This window comes from Peromyscus californicus, unplaced genomic scaffold, assembly GCF_007827085.1.
Source record: "Peromyscus californicus insignis strain IS unplaced genomic scaffold, ASM782708v3 Scaffold_21__1_contigs__length_65335640, whole genome shotgun sequence".
In the NCBI taxonomy this organism is placed as follows: domain Eukaryota; kingdom Metazoa; phylum Chordata; class Mammalia; order Rodentia; family Cricetidae; genus Peromyscus; species Peromyscus californicus.
The window spans coordinates 41,874,848-41,888,274 of NW_026294514.1; the positions used below are offsets into that span (position 1 = coordinate 41,874,848).

General features: G+C 46.7%; 1 protein-coding gene across 1 annotated transcript; it reads left to right on the top strand.

Annotated features, from left to right (window-relative positions):
* The first annotated feature begins 9,988 nt into the window (after nt 1–9,988).
* Lrrc30 (leucine rich repeat containing 30) lies at nt 9,989–12,187 on the top strand. Its single transcript, XM_052749268.1, has one exon. The coding sequence runs from the start codon at nt 10,620–10,622 to the stop codon at nt 11,520–11,522; it is 903 nt and encodes a 300-aa protein (XP_052605228.1). The 5' UTR covers nt 9,989–10,619; the 3' UTR covers nt 11,523–12,187.
* Nucleotides 12,188–13,427: the final 1,240 nt, after the last annotated feature.

Consider the following 13,427-nt stretch of genomic DNA (forward strand, 5'->3'; position numbering starts at 1 on the left):
CCTCTCTCCTCAAGAGTTCCCTGTCATAAAATGTGGGAGCCAATCTCCCAGCTGGGCTCCCACATCTATCGATGGCTTTCTCCTGATGGAAAGTCCAAGAATCTAGTTGTTGTCCAGTCTGCAAGGTAGATGTCTCAAGCTGGTCTTCAGTATAGGTCAGAGTCCTGAAGAAGGAGGCTCTAAAACCAGAGCAGGATGAACTTGCCAGGGAGAGGGAGGTTAAGCAGGCAAAGAGTAAGAGCTTCCTTTTTCCATGTCCTTTATATACTATAGGCTGTCACCACAAGGTATGGCCCAGATTTAAGGTAGCTCTTCCCACATCAGAAGATCTCAATTTAGGGTGGGTCTTCCCATTTCAAATAATTCAACCAAGAAAAAGCCCTCACAGGTGACCCAGATGCTTGGGTTTCAGTTAAGTGCAGATGTGTTCAGTTGGCAGCCAAGATGAGCACCCACAGATGTGGATTTGTCTTTTTATTGGTACTTCCCTGGTAGCTGCCTTATTCCTGCATTCCTAAGGAATCAAGCCTGACCACACAGCAAGTCCTTATCTTCTACTGTTAATGAGTTCATTTATTTTTTATTTCATTTGTACGAATGTTTTGACGGCATGTAATGTAATTGCCCTGTGTGTGTGTGCCTGGTGCCTGAGAAGGCCAAGAGAACCTTGGATCCCCTGGAACTAGACTTACAGATAGTTGTGAGCTGCTATGTGGGTGCTGGGAACTGAGTCCCTGTCCTCTGCAAACAGCAGCTGCTGCTTTTAACCACTGAGCCATCTCTCCAGCCTTGCAATTGCTTACGTGTTTTTTGAGTAACTAAAAGGGACCAAATGGCAGGAAGTCACCTCAGGTTGCTCCTGACAAGTGCGCACTAGCTGGATGTTCCCAGTTCATCCTTTTATCTTTGTTCCATGTATATGAAAGGCTCACCGTAGGTCCATTGTATTACCTCATTCACAAAAGTTAGTAGAAGGCGCTGCAACGCAGACAGGGATTTTTCTGTATGATTAAAAATAATTATTATTTATGAACAGAGATGATGGATGGACAGGGATTCATTATGGTACTCTGACAAACTTGTAAAAGGTTAAACATCGTAATTACTCATAATAACATCAAAGAAAAACTTAAAATCTTACTCGCATGTTGAACGCCCAGTCTTTTTTTTTTTTTTAAATTTTTTCTGTTTTCTTTCAGTCCTTGCTCCATGTAGATACAGTTTTTTATATAATTTCATTCCTTTCCATAGATGTCTTGAAGTATGGAGTGCCTTCATCTCCTCCTTTCAACTAATGTGCAATCATTAAAACTCAAGTGACTGTTGGGGCAGTGCCGTCCTTGGTGGCAACAGTGACCGCCATCACTCACAGACCTCCACACAGGGCTGCAGTGTGCACACCCTATTCCTTTTTCCATGTTGTTTTCATTTATCTATCTTTATTTTTAGTGTGTGTGTGTGTGTGTGTGTGTGTGTGTGTGTGTGTGTGTGTGTGTGACAGAGAGAGAGAGAGAGAGAGAGAGAGAGAGAGAGAGAGAGAGAGAGAGAGAGAGCATGCGTGCATGAGCACACATGTGCCATATTTCCTATGTGAAGGTCAGAGGAAAACTTGCAGGAATCAGTCCCCCTCCTTCAACTATGTGGATTCTGGGAATCCACTCAGGAAGTTATATTTGGTGGCCGGTGCCTTTGCCCCCTGAGCCGTCACGCCAGCCTCGAATATTCTGTTTCTAATTTCTTTTTTTTTTTTTTTTTTTTGGTTTTTCGAGACAGGGTTTCTCTGTGTAGTTTTGCGCCTTTCCTGGATCTCACTCTGTAGACCAGGCTGACCTCGAACTCACAGAGATCCACCTGGCTCTGCCTCCCGAGTGCTGGGATTAAAGGCGTGCGCCACCACCGCCCGGCTCTGTTTCTAATTTCTAAAGCAGAAATTCTGAGGCACAGTAAAGAGATGACATTCCTAAACTCACACAGTCAGGAGGAACAGCACTCTCCACCATCAGTACTTAGCAATCACTGCTCTCTAAGCTGGGAACTACCCATTCTGCATAGTATACCTGCCTCTCCTCATTCCAATCTCCTAGCAACCCCAAAGTATTATTATTTATATCCATGGTACTTTTATATCCCTCTGAGGAGGAAACTGAGAGTCAGAAGGGCAAAGTAATTTGACTGAATTCACCAGCTAGAAAGTGGGAAGGCAAGGAACCCGACCTATGGTCTCTGACTTTAAAACCTGACTCTTTAATATATTTATTAAATTTATTTATTTTTTGTGTGGGGGGGTATATGTATGTTCATATTAGTGTGGGTGTGTGCACTTGTGTGTGTGTGTGTGTGTGTGTGTGTGTAGGCCAGAGGTCTCATTGGATGTCTTCCTGGATGGCTCTCTTGTTTTCTGAGACAGGGTCTTTCACTGAACTCCGTCACTGAACTAGACTAGCTGGTCGGGGGCACTAGGATGTCCTGTCTCTGCCTCCCTGATGCTAGGGTCACAGCTGTGCACCATCACAGCTGGATTTGTCCTGTGTGTTGGGAATCCTAACTGAGGGCTTCATGCTTGTGTCTCAAGGACTTTACCAGTTGATCTGGCTCTTCAGCCTTTGAAACTAGACAGGAATCCCCTAGTCCCTAAAGTCCCCCATCCTGTGCTCTCCCTCCATCCACGCCCCTGCAGACAGAGGAGCTTCCTGTCACTGTCACATAGACCAACTTGGGGAGCTTGGAGAGTCCTGGAAAGAGATTCCAACCTGGAATGTATCGAGCTCACGAGTAAAATACACTACAAATGTTATAAGCTCCCCAGTCAGAAAGGTATATGTTTCAGAGGAACAGTATGACTTCCATCACTCTGCCTTTTAACAAAAATTGTATCTTTTTAGCCATTCCCCAATTTACATCCTAAAACATCACACCAATTTCTAATGTCTTAAAAGGAGACTTGGCCTTCAGCGAAGCTCTGTCCTTGGCCTAAGGGTTTGCTAGAGTCTCGTTGCTCTTAAACTCATGACCTTGCTTTCCAAAATAAACCTGATATGCAAAATGCTGATTTGGTATCTGATTACTCTCCCAACCTGTAATCAAAGTGTCTTTTCAAATTTATTTATTTATTTTACTGACTTATTTTGCAACGCTGTGGATCAAACCCAGGGCCTTGTGCATGGCAGGCAAGCAAGCCCTCTATCATCCTGATTCATCTTCAGCCCAGAACTTAGTGCTGTCAATCAGAGCATGTGCTCTGCTGGATCAGGCCCAAAGAAGTCCTGTCCTGTTTGTTCACTGCACAGAGGATAAACAGGAAGATTCAGGCAAAGGAAGCCAGGACCAGGGTCAGTCCAGCAGAGGAAGGGCTTCCTGGGAGGAAGCTTCTGGGTCGTGAAATGGATCTCTTTCTGGAAGCAGCATTTTCTAAAAGGTAAATTGAGTTGGGGAAGATTTCATAAAATGCTGGACAGTAAAAATGAAGACCTGTGTTTTTCCAATAGTTGCAGGAGCCCTGGTGATTTCTGGGTCTTTCTCTGATAGGCTGGTGCTGTGGAGTGTTTGATTCCAGAGGAATGAGTCTGCCTTACTGTGGCTTCTCTTTTCCTAAACGGAATGCCAGATTTCACACTCTGGGCAAGCCGGGGCTTAATGTCATAATTATAATTATTTTCTGTCTGGATAGATCCCTTAGCAATATTCTGGCCTTAAGGGGACCCTGCAGGGTAGATAAAGTTTAGCTCCTGCCTAAAAATGCTCTTGTCTGGTGGAGGACACTGGTGAGGAGCTGGTGACACCCACACACAGGGTTTCTCTACTTCTTCACTGCTGAGGTTTCCACTGGGTGATTCTTTGCAATGGGGCTGGCTAGCCTGAGTGCCATAAGGGGAGAGCAGCAGGCTTGGATTATGATTCGAAGGACACATCATAGTGGTTGGTCAAACACACCTGTCGACATTGCTAAATGTCCCCTGGTAGGCAAAACTGGCTCGGTTGATATCCACCACTGTGGTGATGGGTGTGTTTTGGAGGATTTATTAAGGCAACTCCACATAGTTAAAAAGGAGGTTTATTTTTTGGGGAGGGGTAACTTACAGCTAGTTAAGGGGTTGGTCACAGGATGCAGGAGAGGTGAAGTGCAGCCCAGCTGGGTTCTCTGGAGAACTCTACTCGTACTATTCAGCGTTCAGGATCACCAGGAACCAAGAGAGCCGGCACATACAAATCTCGGGTCTTAAGGGCTCCCGTCTCTGCCCCGCCTCAGGGGCTGGTCATCGGTAGGTGTGACAGCTACCAGAAACCTCACTGGGGGTAGTACTTCCAGGTCAAAGCTGGAATAGCTATCCACTACAGGGGTGGATGATACGAAGGCAAGTCCAGGATGCTTCTGGAAATAAGAGGTAATACCCAGGCTCTCCTGGAGGAGAGCAGGTGTTGGAGGAAGGCTTCCCAAAGGACCTGTCTTTCATGGAAGCATGCATGGCAATAGCCATGTGGAACAGAAACCAAAAGGGACAGTACCCTAACAAGTAGAGAGGAAACATTTGCTGCCTTGGTACTGCTGGGACATTGTGTGTGTGTGTGTGTGTGTGTGTGTGTGTGTGTGTGTGTGTGTGTGTGTATGAGGCTATTTGATAGGCAAGCATGCTTTTTGTTTGTGCCACACTGCAGTGTCCAAGTGTTTGAGCTCGCTGAGGTCCGGTCTCTTCCTCCTTGGTGGGAGGTAGACAGGCCAGCCTGCAGGTCTGAGGACTATCACACAGCATACACGGAGATGTGAGACAGAGCTGGGAAGACCGAATCTGCCGTCCATAGAGAGTGAACAAAAGATGCACAAGCAGTGTTTTGCAGTTGTGGATGTGACTGACCTTGAAGAAAGCGTGATGTTTGCAAATGAGGACAAAATAGAGATCAAATGCATGAAGAACACTCTTTGAGTGCCTCTCAGGGCAGGTGTGTGGGTGTGGCTTCTGACCTTCTGATGTTTTCTTGTGCATTTCTATTTCAGTCTGCTTTTGTGTGTGTGTGTGTGTGTGTGTGTGTGTGTGTGTGTGTGTGTGTGTGTGTGTGTGTATGTATTCATGCAGGTGTGTACATGTGTGCGTATCATGCATGTATTCATAGACATGGGTGCAAGTGTCTATGGAGACCAGAAAACAATGTTGGATATCTTCCTCTATAGCTCCCTACCTTAAAATTATTTTATTAATTTAGGGTGTGTGCCTGCACATATGTGTGTGAGTGCAGACATGCATGGACACATGTGTGTGGAGGCCAGAGGACCATATTTGGCGGCCAGCTCTTGTCTTCCACCTTGAGGCAGCTGGCGGACTTCACACTGTGTGCTGTTCCATTCCCACAGATGTGCACCACAGCATCTTTTCCATGGTTCCAAGGAATCAAATTCAGGGTTTGAGGCTTGCGTGGTAACACCTTTACCTGACAAGCCATTTCCCCAGGGCTCCACTTCATTTCGGGGTGATGAGATTTCTCACTGACCCTGAAGCTCATCACTTTGGCTATACTGCCTCCAGGGCTGGGCTTACAGATGCTGATGTGGGTGCTGGAGATCTGAACTGGGGTCTTGAGGCTCATGTGCCAGGGGCTTTTCTGACTGAGCCTCCTGCCCAGCCCCCAATCTGCTCTTTAAAAAAAAAAATGTCTCTAATTGCAGTGGTGTGTTTTGGATGAGGTTTCTTTCCCTGTGGTCCCCATTGGAAGCTTGGTTCCCAGAAGGGAAGTCCAGGGAAGCATTTTGGAACTACTAAGATGTGGAACTAGCTAAAGGCCCTGAGGTCAACGGGTGCACTGCCCCAGCGGGATGGACTAAGGTAGTTTTAGAAGTCAGGATAGTCAGAGTACCTCACTTCCTGCCTTACCATGTAGATTCTGGGATCCTAACTCAGACTTGCTGAGGTCTCTCTGACCCCCAAACAATGTCTTTGTTGTTTGTTTGGTTTCTTTTGTTTTTTCGAGACAGGGTTTCTCTGTATAGCTCTGGCTATCTCGGAACTTGCACTGTAGACCAGGCTGGCCTCAAACTCACAGAGATCTGCCTGTCTCTGCCTCCCAAGATGCTGAGATTAAAAGTACGTGCTACCACACCTGGTTTAAACAATGGTTTTTCAAGGACATTCTGTTATTTTGAATTTGAGAATAGCTTCAAGCGTTTACATGGGCTGCTATTTTACATTTTTCACCATTTTGGTTTTATTTTTACTTCACTTTAAAAAAATAATAATGCTGATTTTTTTCATCTGTTAGGACAGTAATTCATTAGAAGGTTACAGAAATGGGGTTAAAATGCAGGGTGTGAGCAGCGTGGGTCTTTGGCCTTCTTAGACTTAAAAGATAGTCTTATTACAGAATTTCAAAAACGTGTTCAGCAGCGCTGCCTCGTAAATCTCTCCCATCCTGAAACCCACCCAGGGAGCCTTTAAAAAGTCTCCTTTGGTAAAGAGTGTGGGCTCTGTAGAGGACTCCGAAACGCCATTCTTCCTCACTGTCTGTTACCCAAAGCCAGTGTCAAAGTCCCACCCATGTCAATCATTAATCAAGACTGTGCCCCCCAGAGACGTGCCTAGAGGGCAGTCTAACGAAGGCGTTTTCTCAACTGAGGTCCCCTCTTCTCAGATGACCCAAGGTTGTGCCATCTGACCAAAATTTAGCTAGCACAGTTACTAAAATAAAAGCCTCGTTGGATTTTTCATGCCTTTTCCCAGTCAAGGGTGAAGTGGTACTATGGTTTGAATCTGAAGTGTCTCCCACAGGTCCACGTGTTTGCACACTTGGCTCCTAGCTCGTGGCACTGTTTTTGAGAGACGCTGGAAACTTTTGGATATTTTACCTACTTGGCAAATGTCAGGCCACAGGGACTAAACTTAGAGGGACAGTGTCTCTACTCTGACTCCAGCCCTCTGCTTTCCAGTGAGCTGGGAGGAGTCCCCAGCCAAATTGTCCCACTACCACAGACTCCATCATGCCTTCCTTACCAGGATGGACTGCACTTAAATTCTTCCAATCCATAAGCTAGAATGCAAATTAAAAAATAAAGTAAGCAGTCTGAGCATGAGTTTGCACGTGTTCCAATTCAGTATGTTTAAAAAGATATCTGGATTATGTTAAATATTTTTATCCTCTTCTAAAATCCTTTTGTTTTTAAATCAGGAAAGCAAAAAAATGTATCAGCAGGAAGTGAATCCTGTACAGGCCTTCTTAAAATAATGCTTATGTTTTAAGCCTTCACGCATAGTTTGTTTTTCCTTTGTCTACTACAGTAAGTAAATGATTGCTTTTGCTTCTTTGAATTATTTTCAAGTTTTAATTTTGTTTTGTAAAAGCTTGGATGGCACTAGAAATTGCTTTAAATAAAATTTCTGTTTCTGTCTTACTTAAAAAAAACAAAAAACAAAAACCCTCTCATTAGGAGATGGTGGAACATGGCTTTAATCTCAGCACCTGGGAGGCAGAGGCAGTGGATCTTAGTGAGTTCGAGGACAGCCAGGGCTGTTAAACAGAGAAACCCTGTCTTGAAACACGCTCCTTCTGACCCCCCCGGGAAAAAAATTTTCTCCTCTGTTAACTTCTTCTGTTAGGCGCCTGGTCACAGCAGGGAGGGAAGCAGCCAATAGAAATGGATTTCACATTTTCCCCAGAAGTCTCACTTGCTGTGAGCATCAGATTCATGGAACAGGGATCGGCTCTGGACAGTTACTGCTGTAGACAGCAGACTTCACAGAGGATGAAGCCAAGACCCAGGACAATGAGTGTTTAAATCGTGCACACTAAAGTTTTCTGGATTTTTAAAAAATACTTTCCTCTTCTTGGTTATATTGGTATGGTACGCAGGGGAATGCCTAATTACGTTATTTCTATGGGTTAGCGTTAATATGGTCTACCAGTCCGCTTCACAGTCCTTGAAAACAAGGAGCCATGTTCCTTTACATTACTAATCCCATCTCTACAGGGCTAAGACTGGAGCCCTCTTGTGCTTCCCTGCCTGGGCTATGAAGTTGGATTGACTGAGTCTGCATCTTCATTTTGCCTCTGACTATCCATCCACTTGACCCTGAACGGTGAGTGCAGAAGTCAGTGGATCGTCCTCTGTCTTTGTTCCTTCACCTGCAAAATGGCAAGGATTTAAACACTTGTTCTACACAGGTATGTAGCAGGAAGGTTTCCTGTGTCCCACAGCCGCTCCATCCCCAATAAACATATAGAGGCTTATATCAATTAGAAACTGTTTGGTCTACGACTCCGGCTCATTCCTAACTAGCTCTTTTATCTTAAATCAACCCATTTCTTTTTTTTTTTGTTTGTTTGTTTTTGTTTCTTGTTTTTTTGTTTTTCGAGACAGAGTTGTTTCTCTGTGTAGCTCTGTGCCTTTTCCTGGAACTCACTCTGTAGCCCAGGCTGGCCTCAAACTCACAGAGATCCTCCTGCCTCTGCCTCCCAAGTGCTGGGATCAAAGGCTCTTAAGTTAACCCATTTCTATTAATCTATGTATTGCCACATGTCTTGTGGCTTTACCTGGGTTCCACTACATCTTGCCCCTCCCCCAGCAGCTGGCCTTGTCTTCCCTACTCTGCTTTTCTTCTCCCTGTATTTCTCTTGGATTTCCCGCCTGGCTATATCCTGCGTTGCCATAGGCCAAAGCAGCTTCTTTGTTAGCCAACAGTAGCAACACATATTCATAGCGTACAGAAAGGCCATCCCACAGCACAGGTCCATACGATATGCACTGATTTCACATGGTTAACATTCAACGAACACGGAGTACCTTCCTGATATTGTTGGGGAAATGTATAAGCTAGTCATTACAAAAAAAGAAAGCTGCCTCAAACATCCTGGCTCCCATTAGTCCTGAAGGCTAAGATACCTCAGCGAAGGGCCCCATACTCATGTAAAGGAAGAAGAAGAAATATACCATTTTTAAATGGCAGCTCTGGGTTGTTTTATGGAATTTGCATAGATAAGACATGGCTCAATTCCAAATGTCAGAGTTAAAAATTCTAGCCACACTATTGTTTTTTTGTTTTCCCCGCTAATAGCCCAAACACCCAATCTCTCATATAAAGAACTTCCAAAGTCTGTACTCCTGTCGAAGAATCTTGGGGCTGACTCGGTTCCCTTGACATTGCAAAGCCAAGAGGAGACACAGGTAACATCTCACTCTACTGCTACCCCCGAGAAGGCCCCTCAGCAGCAGGGATGGACTGGCAGGCTCCTGGACAGCTCCCAGGCAGAATCCTGCAGAACTCCTGGGCTGGTGGGGAGCCAGGCAAGGTCAGAGCAGCATTGGTCTATAGCAGCTCTTACTAGTCTATTGGGGCCAACCAGAGCCATGTACTCCTGGGCCAGTTACCAACACTGTCCCCCCCACCGACTCCTCCTCAGAACTATGTCATCACCTTGCTAGCCCCTTTCCTTCCATTTATAGAATATAGTATCTTTTGGCATTTTCCACTTACATAAAGTGTCTCTCCCCACCCAGAACAGGCCCTGGATGGTAGAGCTCAACCACGATGAGCTGTTTGCTTTGCTCACAGATCTGAGGACAGAGTGCTGAGCTCAGGTGCTGGCCTCCTTGGGGACTTCTCCTCGACTTACAGAAATCCATCCTCTCCTCGGGGCCTCATGTGACTTTGTCACTAAATACATTTGGACCGGTCAGGATTTCAACTATATGAACTTTGGGAAATAGACTTCAGTCTATAACACCAGAAATGAACTCTTCTGCACACTTAGGGTAGAATTAGCCTTCGGACGTGTGTGTGTGTGTGGGGGGGGGGGGTGGTAGAGGAACGGTGGGAAGCCAGGAGGGTGACACTATCCCTCCAGAGTAATGAGTGTCCTGAGGGACCAGGGCTCCTGCAATTGCCACAGCAGTGAAGGAAACTGACCCTCCTCTCTAAGTCACCGGAGCAGGTACAGTGTGAGCCTCTGCCTGGGGTGGGGACTGCATTTGCTTTTTTTTTTTTTTTTTTTTTTTTTTTGCCAGCACAGTTCATTGACACTAGGAGTGGACACCGTGACAGCATCTGATGATCCTTGGTTCTGGAAACCTAACGCCACCGATAGCACCCAGGCAAGCCACGGCTGTCAATCTCTCTGGGATCAGTTCCCTCAGCCAGGGGAGATCACTGCTGGTGTGGTCAGCTGTATTTTTCTACTTTGTTTCTTTTTCTAGCTGCGTTTTGTTAATCACCTTGCTCAACTGTGACACCAAAGAAGAGCCGAGAGGGTAAAGTGATACGAAACTGCCCCGTAACTCGTGCGCGCACACACACCAGGTCAATAAAACTTAAGCAGAATGACAGTGACAGCTGCCGTGTGGCACACAGAGGAAATCGGGCAGTTCTGTTTGGAAACCTCAGAGACAAGTGTATCATTACAGCCTGTCCACTCAGAGAGAAACCTCCTCAACACCCCCCCCAGGAACAGGCACAGCTTGCCCACAGCCAGTCACGATTCCGTCTTGGTCATCTGCAAGGCCCGGCAAGACAAGCTTTCTCCATGCTAGGATCCCCTGGCTATTTTCTGCATTCACCTCCACCCTGTCCCTGCCCACCACAGTCTGAGGTTTGGGAGCCCAGGCAGAGCAAACTTCTAACCTTGAAGGAGGAAACGAAGACCCAATGGGAGCCAAACAGTCAAGGACTGGCTCCATTGAGAAGGACCCCAAGAGACTGCTGCCGGGGAAGAGACAGAAGTTCTCTTCGTGGGATGACACCCTGCTCTTGGGGAAGGACCCACGGTCCCTGCTGAAGCGCGGCATGAGGCATGTCAGCTTCAGCTTAGTCACCAAAGGAATGACAGACGTCCCAGACTTTCTGTGGGGCTTGTTGGAAGTCCAGAAACTCAATCTGTCCCACAACCAGCTCCGGGTTCTCCCCCCTGAGGTGGGCAGGCTGACCCGGATTGTGGTCCTGAACTTGTGTGGGAATCGCCTCAAGAGTCTCCCCAGAGAAGTCAGTCTCCTGCAGAGCCTCAAGGTCTTGTTCCTCAACATGAACTGCCTGGCGGAGGTGCCCACCGAGCTCAGCCTGTGCAGGAACCTGGAAGTGCTGAGTATGTCACATAACTGCCTGTCCCAGCTCCCGGCCAGCTTTGCGGACCTCTCCAGACTTCGGAAGCTGAACCTCAGCAACAACTATTTCGCTCACATCCCCATCTGTGTCTTCTCTTTGAAGGAGCTGGATTTCTTGCACGTGGGCTCCAATCGCCTGGAAAACATCGCAGAGAGCATCCAGTGCCTGGCTAGCTTGCAGATCTTCATTGCAGAGAGCAACAACATTCACTCCTTTCCCAGGTCACTCTGCCTGGTCACCAGCCTAGAGCTGCTGAACCTGAACAACAACGACATCCAGACCCTTCCGGATGAACTCTACCTGCTCTGTAGACTGGGGAGGATTGCCTGGAACCCCATGGACAAGGGGTTGCACATTTCCCATAATCCTTTATCCAAGCCCCTGCCGGAGCTGGTGGAGGGGGGGTTGGAGATGCTCTACAGCTACTTGAAGGACAAAAAGCACCATTGATGTGGGCAGCAGACACATGGACATCAGACACATGGACACTAGTCAGCTCACATGGACTCTGTCAGCTGGGGTACTTTTCTTGTCTAACCGTTTTAATGTTAATATTTGTCAGTGCGGGGCTCCTAGTTGCTAAGTTTCTGTGGAGCATCATCTGATCAGGTGAGATATTTGCTTTTTAACTTTGTCTGTCCTTCGTGTTGAATATGCTCATCACACTCAAAAGCATGATTGGGAGTAGGCTTTCGGGTTTTACCAAAAGGAACAAATTACTCTAGCCGTGAGATTTAACTCTCGGTGAAGTGAATGAGTTCAAACTCAACATAATTCCAAGATCAAATATATGCTACTGTGTACTGTGTGCCAAATACCGTGTGAAAGATGGAAATCATCTAGTTTGGGGTGGTTTCCACTCCAACCAGTAACCTGCAGCAACTTGGCAACAGCAAGACAAGTTCCTAAGCCAGCCTCAAGCAAGCGTCCCTCAAGACGATGAAAGGGCACATGGAGCTGGCTCTGTGCCGTCTGGGACCAAAACAGGCAAAGCTGTCCCTTTGGGTTTGAGGGAAATCACCTTAGGCACTTTTCCTTTAAGACGCTATCGGGCTATTCATGGTTGTGTGTGCTGGCCCGATTAGCTCTCAGATAATAAACACAAATGGTTTCAATGTGGAGCCTCAGCATTCTTTCCCAGTCCTCTGCCACCAACAGTTGTCCACATCGTACTTCTTTGCTATGGATACCAGCCCATGGTCCCCAAAACCCCCTTGGATGCTTGCTTTCTATCTCAGAAATAAGTTCAGCCATAGGGGGAAACAGTCAAGACATGGGAATGAGGAGATGGTAAGGACAAGCCACATTCACAAAGTGATTACCCTTTAAGAGTTTGGAAAAGACGAATATTTGCTATTTGCTATATGAAAGGCGTGTTAAGACTCCTCAAGCAAACAGCTCTGTAAAGGTCCTATGCTGGCCCTTAGTTTGATGTTAAGAGGGCACAGCTGTTAATTAAATGGATGCAAGGGTAAGCAATCAATGTGAGCCAGGGTCACAGGATGCCACTGCAGTCCTGGAACCTCAGGACATTAATGTTTATTTAGGATTAAAGAGTTAATGTGGGTGGGCTAGGGAGATGGCTCAGCCTTTACTGTTCTTGTAGAGGACCTAGGATCCATTCTCAGCACCCATAAGGTAACTCAAAACTGTAACTCCAGTTCCAGAGGATCTGATGTCTTCTTTGGGCACCCTCTGGCACCAGGCATGCATGTGGTACAAGGATAAAAAAGTGGCAATGGAGAAGGGACCCACAGGTTCCCGGAGAGCAGATGGCTCTGACTTTTGGCATACCATTTATAGAAAACAGTAAACAACCAACAAACAGCAAGGTTTTTGAGTTAATTTCATACCAATGCTCTTAGTTCAATTGAATTAAGCTTTTTATGAAATAGCCCCTTCTCCAGCCAGGCTGGGGCTTTGAGAGAGATGATATCCTGTGCTTTCTACCAAGTGGATCAGTGTTTGGGGGTGGTGGTGGGTGGGGGGGAGAGACACAGACCCTCGGGGACCTTCACCAAGTGTGTTAAGCTGAGATCACCGTGAAGCAAGAATACCGAGACCCCGGTGTAGCTTTCCTGGAGCCCCAAAGCCTTAGTAGCAAAACAGAGCAGGGAGCACAGGTGGGGAGATGGACCAACTTCTCCTTGCCCTGCAGCCCTATAACTCCAGCACCTCCGCTTTCTCCCCTCTCCCTGCATGGAAAGAGCAGTAAAGCGCTGGGGCAGGAACTGGCTGCCAAGTTCCCAGCTTAGGCACTTGTTGTGTGCAGCTGTCTGCCTTTCCCGCCCCCCCCACCTCCCACTGAGACATGCTCGCGGGAGGTCCACACAACTCACTTAAAGGAGCAAGTGA